Source organism: Gambusia affinis, linkage group LG10 (assembly GCF_019740435.1).
Source record: "Gambusia affinis linkage group LG10, SWU_Gaff_1.0, whole genome shotgun sequence".
Lineage (NCBI taxonomy): Eukaryota > Metazoa > Chordata > Actinopteri > Cyprinodontiformes > Poeciliidae > Gambusia > Gambusia affinis.
Window position 1 is genome coordinate 6729435 of NC_057877.1, and position 14866 is coordinate 6744300.

At 43.1% G+C, this 14866-nt stretch overlaps 1 protein-coding gene across 3 annotated transcripts in view; it reads right to left on the minus strand.

The window, feature by feature from the left end:
* The window catches only part of lnx1 (ligand of numb-protein X 1), a 61185-nt gene that overhangs the window by 20619 nt on the left and 25700 nt on the right, over positions 1-14866 (minus strand). For all 3 annotated transcript variants that reach the window (XM_044129140.1, XM_044129141.1, XM_044129142.1), the window contains 5 exons: positions 10877-11124; positions 6938-7093; positions 4212-4420; positions 3312-3719; positions 1718-1852 (listed from right to left, as the gene is read on the minus strand). In XM_044129140.1, the coding sequence (XP_043985075.1) occupies positions 1718-1852; positions 3312-3719; positions 4212-4420; positions 6938-7093; positions 10877-11124 (1156 nt within the window). The remainder of the gene's footprint in view (positions 1-1717; positions 1853-3311; positions 3720-4211; positions 4421-6937; positions 7094-10876; positions 11125-14866) is intronic.

Below are 14866 nucleotides of genomic sequence, written 5' to 3' on the forward strand. Positions count from 1 at the left end.
TCAGCACGGACTCAAGCTGTGCCTAAAGTGTCCATAATCAGAGGCCTCCTACGCACCGCGCTGAGTGTGAGTCATGTGCTCTGCCCTCCAGAGCGGCAGCTTTTTAATGAACGGTAACGGAGTCTAGTGAACTTTAGAGGTTGTTACATCCGAACAGAGTCCGTGTAGCTTTTCTTTTTTTTTTTTTTTAATGATAGGCTGAGGTAACAAGCCACTGGTCATATTTACAAATTTACAGTCGAGGTGCAGGAACTAATTTCAGGCGGGGGGGAGGAGAGAGAGGCGTCCACAGGGGACGCATTCGTAGTTGTAGGAAATAAAGGACCATTTATTATCTGGAAGCTAATGTTTCCTATATCCAGTTCAGCGCACATAAAAACGTACGCTCATTTCTGGAAACACAACAAACTGATTTTGAAAGGCAGAAAGCACTGGTTCATTCAATCACTTGACAGGTTAATTTGTAAGCAGCAGCTGCTTTGGTTTCTTGTCTTTCTTTAAATCTGAACGCAGCGGAGTGAGATGACGACGGTTGAATTATGTCGCCGTTTTGTCGTCTGCACCACATCTCCTGTGACCTCTGAGTTCATGGAGACCAACGCAAACATTTTACTCCTCTACATTCACCTGTTGTGTTCAATTATTGCTGCCAGGACCTTTGTGTTTTCCGTTTTTTTTTTTTTTTTTTTTTTTTAAATGTTTTATTTGTTTTATTCCATGTTTGCAGTGTTTACACCTGACTCTATGGAATCAGCCATTGACTAAAGTACTGCTCCTAATTCTGTTTACTTTCCTTTTTTTTCTCTCCCATCGAAGATATTCTGTGTTTAGCTGTGTCTCTTTCCAGGAAAAAGCCTTTAAAAACGCCATCGCTGCAATTTAGAAAAATGTTTCTGAGTGTTTATTTATACTGTAAGCTCACATCTCCAGAGGATCTTCTGTATTTAAAAAAAAGATCTATTTTCCTCTACTAAAGACACTTTTTAAGAGTTTCTAGGAAAATCTACAGTGTTCTATGAAAATGACGACTTGATGAAAACTCATGCAATCAGAGTTCTATTAATGTTCTTAAAAGTGTATAATTTTCTTACATATTGTCCAGGTACGACGAGCCCTCAGTTTGGCCTATTTTCTATGATGCTCAGTAGTTTATACTTTATACTTTATTTAAAATCCAAACAGTACCGCCCCATTCGGCTCCGAAACATCTTTTTGCCGTAGTTTAAAGACGAGCACTTAAGAGGCAAATAAAAATCATATCCTGCATTTTTCTTGGCAAAACTCTCTGAAGAGGTTAAACTCATTGTAATTTCTGGCTCAATATTGGCCATAAAAAAAAAAAAAAAAGGCTGACTGCCCACTCAGCGAGAGCGACAATAATGAAGATAGAAAACCATATGAGCCTGCACAGCTGTCACCTTCGTTTATGTCAAACTACGGGAAGAGAACGGTTAGGCATCTTTAGGTAGCTGTCAGAAGAAAAAGAAAAAAAGTATGCATGCTGCAGATCTGTGAGGATAGAAGACGCTCTTTGAATGACGTGCTTGACTTTGATGGGAGAAGAACGGCTGCATGGATCATTTGCAGCTGAAAGGGAGCGTTTATGAAAGGAACAAAGGTTTTCTCTGTGTATTCAACAGCACTCAAATGTCTTGCAAATATATATATATATATATATATATGTCTGCGTGTGTGTGTGTGTATGTTTGCTTCTTACCAGCAGCGTTTGCTCCATATCCACGGGGGAGTACGGTGGGGGGCCGTCCATGCCCCATGGCCCCTCTGGTAGGATGTCTGGGTTGGGCAGGCAGATCTGACGAGATACCACGAAGTGCACACTGTGCTCGCTCGCCTAAAGTGACCAACAAAGAGACACTTGGGGCTTCGTTTTTGAATGCTTTGTATTTTTGTGTTACATTTTAAAAAGGCTTTTTTTTTTTTGCCTGTCAGTCAGACAGACTGGGTGGCTGCAGCCGCCTCCCTGCTCTCGTATTCCTAGAGAGATTTCTGCCGCTCTCTCCAACACGCCGCTGAGCCCTGAATCAGCCGGTCCAAACCATTATTGCCCTAATTGGACTAATTCAATTTCTTCCCTGCCACAGTTCTTAATCTCTGGCAGAAAGCAGCCGATCTGAGAGGCCATCTTGGCTCCGTTGAGACCCAGAAAGAGCTGGTCAGACGGCCCAGACAGGAACTCTGAGCCCCGGGACCCTGCACAGTCAGGCGTAAACACGCAGTAATTAACCGCCATTAACCAAACACACGCCATCACTGGCTGGCATCAACCGGGAACCAGAGGCGGCCGCACGCCGCCCCCTCTCCCGAAACCCACCCGTCCATCAGGGGAGTCGCCACAATTAAACAGCATTAACTGCGGCGAAGGCAGACACAACAGCGCAGCTCGACACAATTAGCTTGAATCACCGCAATTATCTTTAATACCGCCGGGAGGCGGAGTATGAACAGAGCACGGCTGGTTCTGGTCTGCAACAACGTTTAGGTAGAATGTGTTGACTATAGCTGCATCTATTGATTATTTTAGCAATCGATTGTTCTATTGATGAAATATTTGACAGATTATTTAGACAATTAGTCGATTAATCACGGGGGAGAAAAACAGTACATGCCACAGATTTTCCATGTAACCACTTAAACGTTTTTTTTATACAATATTAGAAAAACAATTACACTTATTTTTTAAAAATAAGTGTAATTGCTGCGCTTACGTTGGCCATAAGATTTGGCAAATTGGAAAATTAATGTGTAACATGTTAAAGGTAACATTCCTTTAGTTATACACTTGATTGCTAACCTTTAATAATTGCACAGCAGAAGGAGCTTAATAAGAGTTTTTGTTTTTTCACAGCATTTTAACCGGGTGAAACTAAAACTACGTCATTTGAGTTGTTCTGGGTAGAACAAATTTACATACAAAGAAGATTTTTTTGAAAAATCTTAAATGAATGTTAAAATATTTTTCCTTCAAATTTGGTTTAATGGCTCCTCTGAGGGTGTTCTTTCAGCAAAGTGCCTTTTCTTAACAGTCTGTATGCTCCAGTTAACGATTAATCGATGACTAAACTAGTTGCCAATTATTTCAATAATTGATTGAATGACAATTACTTGGTGAATAACGATTAATAGCATCAGATAATCAGATTATTGTTCAATAATAATTGATAAGTTTCTGATTTTCCAATAATAGTCACGATTAATTAATTGAGCAATTAATCGCGATTAATCGTTTCATTCCTCCTCATAATGCTGAACTTTCCAAACAGGGCTAATGTTTGGTGCCTGTCCTGACTGACCTGGATGAGCAAAGCGGCGTGCTCCGGTGCCCCGTAACGCAGATCGTGCCCGTTGATGGCCAGCACGCGGTCGCCTACGCACAGCTGTCCGTCACGCGCGGCCAGGCCTCCCTCCAGCAGGTGGAAGATGTAGACGCCGTGCTCCTCCGCTCGCCGCACCAGCTTGATGCCCAGCTGTTCGTCCGGAGCGTTCTTGTTCAGCACCACGTGAATGCTGTCGTCTCTCATCGGCTGGTGGGGCAGGCCGAGAGACTGGTGGACGCCGGCTCCGTGAGTGTGGCCGTGCAAGTGCGAACGGTAGCGGTGCCGCTGCTCTCTGAGCACGGTCAGCCGCAGGAGTTGGCACGGCTGCCTCAAGGTTGTCACGGCAAAGTAGTGAGGCACGTTGCTTATGTCAATGCCGTTGACCTGTAAGGGGAAACGGGAGGACATTGTTACGGTCCAGTCACAGCTCGACTCGGTTCTCGGGAGCTGCGCTTACGTTGGCCATAAGATTTGGCAAATTGGAAAATTAATGTGTAACATGATCAAAAATCTTTTTTTTTTTTTTTTTAATTGCTCCACGTCTTTGTGCTTGAGGTGGTTTTTTGAAATTGGTATACTTCGCCCAACTAGTATGGCAACACTTTTGATGCAACACGCCAGTTTGTAAACAGCAGCAATGTGTCCTATAAGGCCTCTTGGCTTCACCTAAAGTTGAAAATCATAAAATTGCAACCAAAAACATACAGAAAACACTGCATTTACACTAGCCACTCCCAACCATCCGCTGTTTGCCAATCCAACGCCTAAATACAACAACGTCTTCTCTGATGGTTGATGTTGCGCTCTAGTGCCGTGGTGGAAATATAAATATATCTCATGGGAGTGTTTACATCCATGATTTTTAATGACTCGTACCTTCAGGATCATGTCCCCGGGCAGCAGGCGACCGTCCCGAGCAATGACCCCTTCCCTGTAGATATCCTGGATGAGGATGCGAACCAGAGGGGTCTCGTTGCCCCCAACGATGCTGATGGCCAGTGGGTCCGAGGGATCCTGTCGTGTGATCTTAATACTGGTAAGCTCGCCGTCAGGGATCAGGTGATGGAGCTGGGGAAGAGCCAGCACTGACGGAGAAAGTACACGGAACAGAAACCGTCTCATTTTAATTGGGGAAAACAGAGCAATAAAAACAGAGGGAACAATGGAGGAAAGAGGGGATCGTGAACGGATAGAGGAAAGCATCAAGGGAGAAAGAGGAGCAGGCCACGGTGGAGAGGTTCGGCCGTGGAACCAGCTGTCTCCACGGCCGAACCTCGCGGTGCGTAGGAGGCCAGGCTACTACAGCAAACTTGTACAAGCCGAGAAATTTTTTCCATGGCTAATGGTTGTGACATGGCAAAATGTGAAAACATCCAATAATTTCTGATGAGATAATCTTCTGCCGCAACCATGGTAATGCCCAACTCCAACACACATTGTTGGAAAGTCAGCATATATCTGGAAGATGTACTTGTCTCTTTCTTTCTCCTACATCCTAACCTTGAGTCTTTGTGGTCGCTCTTCTGGCCAGAGGTTTCGCCCAGTCACTCACAGAGGAGACATGTTTCTCATCTTATTTGAAAAATGTCTCTCTCCTCGTATTCCTCAGTGGACCGTCTCCCGTCTCCAGTGGAGTAGCCTTGGCGGTTCGTTCCACTCAGCGCAGCACTTTCTCCTTTCCAGAGTCAATATTTTGTCTTTATCACAGCAGATTGCTCCAGGGGTGCAGAGCACTCTCACTGGGACCCTGGAGCTCTTATGTAACCTCTTCCTTTCTCACCAGCGCACACCACTTGAGTTTCTCGCTCCGTCACATCATTTCTACAGCTTGTAGATTGCATTTTAGTGCAATTATTTACATCTTTTATATCCTTTTTTTTTTTTTTTTTTAAACAAAATCTGGATCCATCTTTTACCGGATCTTTCTCTACTTCACTCTTGCGCCTACTCGTCTCTCTCCTGGAGCATTCGATGAATATTTAATCCGTCCTCTCAGCCTCCTCGGCGATGGCCTTTGAGAATCATCTACTCCCGAGTCATTTGTCATTCATCATTCTTGCGTGATGCCATATTCCTTCCCTGCGTCCCGCCGCACCGCACCTCTAACGCCACATAACGCTCCATTACTGTTGACTGTATTTCTTCCACTTTGTCATGAAAATGCCTGAGCTGTGGATATTGCATTGTATATTGTTTTCTTTATTGCGTGAACGGTTATAGATGCGCGTGTCCGGCCCCGGTTCGCTACCTCTACAAGGATGAAAGGTGTAGAGGTGTGTGTGACGGGATGCAGGGGTCCCCAGCTGCGTTTCCATTGGTTTTGAAATTGCGCAAATTGGAATTACGAAAATAGATTTGCTTAATGGAAATGGCACGATTCTTTAAGAAAAAATAAAAATCAGGTTTTTCAAATGTTGCGAAGTTTCTGCACTAATATAAGGTGGTTACTCGACTCTATTAAAATGATTATATTTTGCAAAATTGCATTAGAAATTCCTTTTTTGCATCACACAAGTCACGTGATCAATAACCGGATGTTACCATCTGAAATAACCTCTTGCACCACTTTTCTTTATTGTTGCGCCTCTTTTTGTTTTTTTTTCCTGAATTTGCTTAATTATACTTCTAATGTTAAAATGGATGATATAACAATGTTAATTTATCCCTAGGACCACTTTTACACACATGCTCCATTACTTTGTTCAAAAGCTAAGATCTAATTTGAACACATCTGAAACTGTAAGTTTTCTAAGTTGGACTTTTAGATATTTTGTTGTTACCAGAGAAAAACAAAAGCTGCTTTTTTAAAAAAAAAAAAATCCGTTTTACTCATCATCAAACCTTCAGAACATTGCCTTTCAGCTCGCCTTTACTTCCCTTTATTTCCTCCCATATTTTCTTGGCAATGCATTATTATTAATGTGTATTTTATTTTTAGTGTTGTCTATATTCTATTTGTATCGCCAATTTATCGTGGAAGACGACGGGAAGCGGTGTGAGTATGTTTCCTAACGACTCACACCGTTAGGAAACATACGGTGTTTCCTGGCATGATCAGGTGATCCCCAGCTCCATCACCTGATCCCTTAAGGAAGTGAACAAACTTCCTTTAATTGCGTTTCTTATTTAACGGAAGCACCACGATTAACCGCGACATGGCGTTCCCGCAACATTAGCGGAGTACCGGCACAGTTTTGCCTACGTTTTGTGACGGGAACGCAGCTGGCGAGGACGCAGATGAAGAGGCGGATGATGGAAAAGAAGAGCAGAAGGTGGAGAGGCCCGTCATCTCCAGTGACCTCGGCTACACCATCGCTATGCAAAACGCCCCAGGCTGCCACTCTCTGCTCTCATCCCTCTGTGGTGATGCACCAGAGGCCTTATGCAACGTGTGGCTGAATTATTCAAGAAACATATGCTTCTGCTGTTGCACCCAAGGCCCAAAGCCGTGTCACCATTCGTCACACAGCTGATTGAACATGGCAAATACAAACATTTGGAGCCACATGCACTTCCTGCTCCCTCTGCAACTCTCTCCAGCGGCCCTTTAGGAATCACACAGATCGATTCAAAGAAAATAAAAAAAAGTTTCTGCTCCGTACCTTCTGGCGGCACGCTGGAGTTCCTGGCATTGTCTCCCTCCTCGGAGGTCTCGTTGCTGACGGCAGTGCCGCTCTTGGTCCTCCGCAGAACGCTGAACGCCCGGTTCAGTCTCCTGAAGGAGCGGCTCCTCACTGAGGAGCGGTCAAAGTTTCTGACTGCAAGAAAGGAAGAAAAAAGGGGCCAGGGGTGGAGCAGACAGGGTTTTTATAAAGGACTGCACTTGCAAACATGCCCGGACATGTCTGACCGTGGCTCCAATCAGACTTCTCTACCAGAGAGACCTGTGTGAGCATGTTCCAACAGGTTCTGCAGAGGAGCTGAAATACCGATCTGAAGCACGACAGGAAAGTACGCATGTCTTTTAGAGCTACCCGAGCAGCGATTGCAGGACTTCACAGAGAAATAAACTGCAGAAATGCCTAGTTTCACTGGTTCATTGATGCACTGAGAGAAAAGGGTCGCATTGATTTTGTCTCCAGGAAAGTAAGGCTGCAAGCCTCATCAATCTCTGTATTTTCTAAAGTGAGGTTTGAAGACCTGACCCTTTCAAAACCTTCTACAAAAGGACATAAATACTTGAGTTTGTGCTTGGTTAGCTGTGCAAACGAGAGAAAAGAGCGAGTAATGTTTCCCTTTAACCTTACAGAGTTCCTGTTGAACACAAGCACTTCCATCTCTACAGGCTGCAATGGGGCGTCTACAGGTGCGTCTCAGTTAGTTAGAAGATGATTTACATGTTCGTTTATTTAATTTCAGTTCCAAAAGTGAGACTGAAGTTACATAGATTCATTACACACAGAGTGATTTTTAACTTTGATGATTACGGCTTACAGCTAACAAAGAGCCAAAATGTAGTTTCTCAGAAAGCGCAAATACCACATCATATATTTGATCACAAATGCAACAACTGGCAAGTTCTTAAAATTATGATTATGGTTTAATTTATGCAAGACCCTAACTTTCTAAAAAACAGATTTTTATCACTTTAATCATATTTTTCATAATGAATGCTTAAATGTTTTTTGTGTCAAAGGAAGCTCGATATATTGACATTTTTGAACCCAATTATTGTAATAAATTACATTTTCAATGGAATCCTAACATATTGAGAAGCTCTTGTATGTGTGGCCCACAGATGATTTCCTGGACGAACTGGCATCATGAAAAAGAAAGAAAAGAAAAGAAAAAACAGGAGGACATGTCATAATATTTTTTCTTCCATTCTTGCACTTTTCCCAAAAGTAAGTTTGAGGCCCTGAACCCGTTTTGACAGCCCTGTCGACAGAGTTGAATCCTGGTGTTCACAGCACCAGCTGTTCTTTCTAAGCTCTGATTGGCAATTTGGCAGGACAAACACACCACACTGCTGCTGTTAATATCAGCCGCTGGATCCCGCACAGGAACCCCAGGACTGTTGGTATTTCCAGTTTGCTTTGGTGAACAACAAACACCCGACTAAAGTCAAAACTGGTCCTGGATATTAAAACGTGTGGTGCTACCGTGGCTGCAGGGCATTTGAAATGATTAATCAATTTCATGTGATTTTTTATTTTTTTCCCCTGCATCAAACCACCTCTCCCCAACCATTTGTTACCTTCAGAGTTTTTATTAATCCATCCATATCCGTCGTCAAGCAGGCAAAACTCCATCCGAGGTCCATAGGTTATTGGCATGCAGAGTGTGAATGCATGCCACTGGAAACAGAAAAGCTTTCCAAATATTGGACTCTATAGGAATCCTTTTGGGTATTCTGACTTTTCCACACACTGATGCTAAGATGACTACTCAACACATGCAGCTGTGGAAGATATTTGTTCTTTAAAGCGTTTTCTAGGCACATTGAATCATTTTAAAGCACAATACAGTAATTATGAACTTCAGTGGCTATAAAAAATGATGTGTAACTCAAGCATGCCTTAAAAGAAATTTGCAATTTTGGGCCTCTGTCTCTTTAAGAAACTACTACTCTGTTTCTGCTTCAGCAAGTCATCACAACAACTTTCTCCATTAAGCCGTTTATAAATGTTCTTCAGAGCGATGGACTGAGAAATAGTTCTGCAGTAGGCGGAGCTTTGTATGAATGGGTAGAGCTTTCTGGAAATAGGAGGAGCTTAGTGAGATGAAGCGCTTAGGCACCTGCGATTGGTTGCCACGGGTGATTCAAGGATTTCTCAAACATGCACAAAAGAATTGCAACAACACTCCATGTATATTTTTGATGGGGGAATAATATTATATCATAAAGTAAAGCTCAAAAAAGCAAATTTTGCATAATACCTCCCCTTTAATTTTCATCCAGCTACACATGCTGTGAAGCTTTTGCAGTTTCAACAAATGCTGCTCTTTTTTCCCCAAGTGGAGGAGCTTGTTTGACTTTGTGGGTCTTAAATGAATAAAGCCGGTCTGAGTACCGGGCACAGCCACACGGTTGCACAACAGCAACTGTGATGTAATCCAATATGGACCAGAGCAACTACGTCCAACGCAGAGCATCGCAGAAAGACTTTGATTTGGAGAGCGGAGGTGGACGGAGCCGCTGGCCCAGCTCTGGCTGCTCCAGGAGCGGAGGCTCCGCAGCGCCGCTCCCTCCCTCTGCGGCCCCAGAGAGACGCGAGGGCTTCTGACAGCCGCATTATTCTTTAAAAAGCGCCAGCGGCTGCTGGAGCTGACAGCTTGTTCAGCAGTTGCAGCGCTCGTGGAGATGGCGGCGTGCTCAGCTGGCCCAGCTTAAAGTGCTGCTGCAGCGTCATTTGGCGTCCCCGGCTCTTTCCTTAGGAGAGCAGGGAGGAACTCTCACCACCGCCTCCTGGTAACACAGGTGGAGGGGGAAAAAATAAATAAAATAAAAATGGAGGGAGCGCTTCGATCGCGTCACCAAGGCATTATCACACGCTCGCGCCGGCTATTTTTAACCCGCCTCTCATTACCGTTCTCCTTTACAGCGCAGTGTTCCTGCCCTTTCAGTGACTTCCTCTCTCTTTGACTTTCTCTCTTTGTTTCTCTGCTCGTTTCCTCAAATGGAATTTTTTATGGATTTGTGAAGAGAGAGAGAGAAAAAAACCCAAAAGAGGTGGGGGAGCTAATTGGTTAATAGGATTTCTATCAGAGTGCATTAGAAAGAACAATTGTATTTGGGAGTGAATGAGAGCCTGGGTAAACCGCAGCAGTAAATACATGTTAGATTGAAGGTTACTGCCGTCTACTTTTGATTCGGTGCAGTACCACGCAGGAATATCAGAAATATTAATTTTCTTTGAGCCGTCACACATTTTGCCATCTCACAGACGCAAACATTTATGTATTTCATTGGGATTTTTTTATGTGATGGATCAACACAAAGGAGTGGAATCCTGTGTGTTTTCAAAGTTTTCATTCATTTTTCAGTTTATACTTCAATAAATATTCAAACTTAAGTACTAGCACCACGTCATTCTGAACACGGAAGTGGTTGCATCATGCTACGGGGGCTTTAGTTCATCACGGAAGAGGGCCAACGTTGATGGGGTGAAGGAAGTATATATACGAGGCAAAGCAGGATAATAATATATTTAGGTGTTAGAATGGCCCAGTCAAAGTGCAAGCCTTAATTCTTGAAACTTAAAAATTAATGTCTTCGCTTGAGTCATTTAAAGAGGCAACGTTTTTTGCCTCTAAATGTTCAGAGCTGACAGAGACTTGCAGCTGCACGACGCAGAACACTGTTCAGAGTTTAGTTTGGAAGAAAAATAAAAATTAAAAACATCTATTCTTTCCTTTGAACTTCAAAGCTGCTGGTCAATCACACAAAAACCTGCAATGACAAAAAAAAAAAAAACCCTGAAGTTTTCAGGTGCAACATCTCAGCGCGGACTAATACTCCTGTAACACGCTCTGTCTGCATAAGCAGATGAATCACACACACACACACACACGCACACACACCCTTTTCTCCCACTCACTCTTCTTGGAGCTGCTGCGAGCGGCCAGGCTGGTCATGCTGCCTGACTGGCTGTTGTCCTCCATGCTGGGGTCGAACGCCGGGTTGACCAGGCCGGGTTCGTCCGAGAGCAGCGCCACGGCGGCAGAGGCGGGGCCGTCGCTGGGCAGCGTGGCGACGGTGAGCTCCGACGTGCTGTCCGTGCACTCGCCCTCCTGCGAGCGGCGCTTCCTGTCTGTGGAGAGTCCATAGTGGGAGGCGCCTTTACACCTGTAAACAGGAAGTGATAACGGCCCATTAACTCCAGGCTACAGTAAAAGGCGTCACTTTACATATCAGATGGAGAGCAACTGTGAAAAGTTTTCTTTTTACTTGTTCTTTTTAGGCCTGGGCTTTGACTAGGCCATTCCAACACCTTCAATAATTTAGGGTCGTCGTGCTGCTGGAATGTGAACATTTACCTCGAAAGGGCGTCCCAACATCATAATGCTGCCACTGCCATGTTTAGCTACCGCTGTAGTTTGTCGTGATGAATTGAACAATTTAGCAATCGATTAATCGCTGACTGGATTTGTTAAACCGTGTTTATATGACATGCAATTAAAACTCAATGGATTTTGCGACTTTTCAAAACGTGAAAAAAAATCAGTTTGTCTGGATGGAGCAGCGAGACCTGACGAGGCGTGGCGGCCGGAGTGAAAACAAACAAATTTCCGCTAGCATTTATCGAAAAGGTCAGACTGTGTACAGTGATGCAAGCATTTCTCGCAAAGACTCCTTAACTGACCTTAACCCTCAAACAACACACAACCTGTGCACCAAAATGAGACAAGTTTTCTTATTTTGTTTCGGGGAACTTTAACATTGAATCCAGGTCGCATCTCTGTGGACTTCCCATGGAAATCACTTCAACAAACTACCGAGAGAGAACTGCGCTCTCGGTTGCTTCCTATTTGTAATCGCACGTAGACTAACCTTGCTCAGCAGCACCGAGCAAGAGCGTCGCTGACAGTCGACCGAGTACAAACGCAAGAAAACAGCGGCTGGTGAGGAGGAGCCGACGCTGAGTCTGAATGTGGAACAGAAATGGGTTTGATTGTTGCTACTCAGAGAAACAAATCTAATTCTTTGGCCCCAGATGTCAACAACGGCGCGGCCGCATCGCACCGCTGCACACGCACAGACGCTCATAGCGATGCTCGCTCGTCCATAAAAGACTTTACACCGTCACAACGCTAAACTGCGGATGTTTGTGTGCGACTGGAGCGTTTCCCCCGCAGGTGGGGCGGGGGGAGGCTTGTTGCGTTGTGTTGTTGGGAGAATTTCCCTCCATCTGTAAGCCATAAAGGCTTCATCAAGAGGCAGGAAAAACCTCTGCCTTGTCTCTCCGGCTGTCTCTGCGGAGCCATCAGCGCAAACATTAACTCGGTTTTAATGAGCTGGATCCGAGCCAGGCTCTGCTTCACCGGTAGCTCAGAGGAAAAAAACAAAACAAAACACACACACACACAAAAAACAAAAAAAACAAGTGGTCCGGCATTTTTCCCACTGCATCCAAAGATGAAAGGTTAAGTAAAAATGAGGCAAAATGACAAGAGATTACTTCAGTGTCGCAAAAAGAAAGGAAGAAGAATGTGAGCTTTGGAGCCGTTGGGCACCCAGTGGGCACCCAGTGGGCACCCAGTGGGCACCACGTCACCAGAAGCAGCATTTTGTCTCCATTACAGAGCTGTCTGAGCAGGTCATGCTCTCTGTCCACGTCGCGCAGGGAAAATCATTTCATCTAAAAACAGGGTCCTATATCTCAATTGTAGCCACACGTCGGGGCGTCCAGTCAGATATAACATTCCACAAAGCTGAAGTGCCCATCGATCGCTTTCACTCTGCGCTCGACTTCACGACATGCTGCGTGTGTGAGAGACTCGATCATTCTTTAAGTAAATTGATAACTACCAACAGCGACATGCCACTTAATCAAGTGATGCGGCCCAATAGATCAATGTTTGAACGGACAGGCAAAGAGAGGGAAGACGTTTTAGTTGGAGAAGGCTTAAAGTTGGACACCTGATTGAACTTTGGTTGTGACTCAGCAAAATCCAGCATGTTCAGGGTTCCTACACAACCTTAAAATGTATTATTTTCCTAGTCTGGGTCATCATGTGCAAATATGTTGGGGTTTTTTTTTGGCAAGCAGGGCGACTGAGAAGCTAAAAATTTTTGTGCTTTTGCCACATTTTACATAATCAGAAGCAGCTTTGTAAATATCTTAACCAATTACCTCAATAATTGAAGTGTTGGTATGTGAAGATGTGAAGGTGATAAAACAAGTTTGAGATATTATTGTTTATGTGTAAAAACTCCTTTTTATTTTGGGTTATATAAAAAAATCACCAATGTCGTCAACAGACAATGTATTGATAAAACTACCCATTAACAAACTGTAAAAATATTAATAAAAGGCCGTCTCCACGTTCGATGAATATGTCTTAAAATGTAATAACATCCAACATTTTTACACATTGATATAATTTATATAAAAAAACAACTTTGATTGGATTGTGTGCTTAATTTTCAAGCACACAATTATCATTGCTTTGATTTTAAACTATAGAGGGCCACGTAAAAACGTGTGGCGGACCAGATTTGGCCCCGGGGCCTCGAGTTTGACACATGTGTGTAAACATAATAAACTGGATTTCTGGTATAAACTGGTCTTCAAATCTTTTTTTTTTATCGTTTATAAATAAACTTTTACCGCCCCATAAAAACGTTTTAACATCGACTTCATCTTGTTGGCTGATTTAGATTTCTGCTTTTTCTTTGCAGTCTGACTATTGATTCAGATTTTAAAACGTAAATCATTAAAAAAAATATGTGCTGCAGGTTCTTAGTTGTTTTGACTCCAGCAGTAGTAGATTGTAGCATATTTTCTTTTTAGTAAACAGAAAAAGAAAATTCACAAAACTACTACATCTCCATTCCAGTACATCAGCCAGCAACACTTTACCCATCCCCTATGAATTATTAACTTCGTCAGCTTATATTTTCAGTTTTATGAACCTATAAAGGGGATAAACAGAGACAGATATGGAAAGAAACACTAAGCAGGTTGTTGTGCTTTCTAGCAAAGAGGCAGTAATAATTATGTCCGAATTTGTTATCGTTTTTAATAGTGTCCAGATTTGAAAATATCAACACTGGTCAACAGCCAAGTAAAATTGTGTGTGTGTGTGAGAACGCACGACTTGTTCTCACGTCTGGATCGGTTTCCTGAGGATCGACGAGCGACGAGCAGGAGGAGATGAAGACGTAATGTTCAATTCACATGTACTTAACCCTTATCAGTGTTTATTATACAATTTACAGAAATCCAAGTTTGTAGCATTTAAATAATACACTGTGTCAGAAAATAATTCCCCCCCCCTAAAACCTTCTTTGGATGAGAAAATGAGTTGATAATGTCACAAAAATTGAATCAATTTAGTCAGAAGATCAGATTTCTCTAAATCAAATAGAACAAAAAAAAAAAAAACCTGACCTGATGTGGATGTTATTTTTGGATTCAGCGGTACAAAACAGTCCTAATTCGGTTGAAAAAAAACATAAGAACACTTCCAAAAGACATTTATTTTGTAACCCAGTGTAATAAAACCAAAACCTGCTGCCATGTGCAGGACAGACCAAAGGTTTGGACACACTTTCTCATTGAGTTCAATGAGAAGGTGTGTCCAAACCTTTGGTCTGTCTTGCACCTGGAATCAACAAACCGGGTAAAAATCATAAACTTTCAAAAAAATATCTCTGCTACTCAGCAGGACAAACCAAATATGGATCCAACACAGCCTGAGATGTAAAAAAAACAAAAACATGCTCCTCTCTTTTCAAACAGGCTTTTATGCACAAACTGGAAAAACCTCTTCTTATTTGCCATTTTCTTTTGATATTTTCAGGAATGATCAGAGAGATTAGAAGGGGCTCAGCAGCACCGCTGTTGCCTTGACTCAGTTATCAC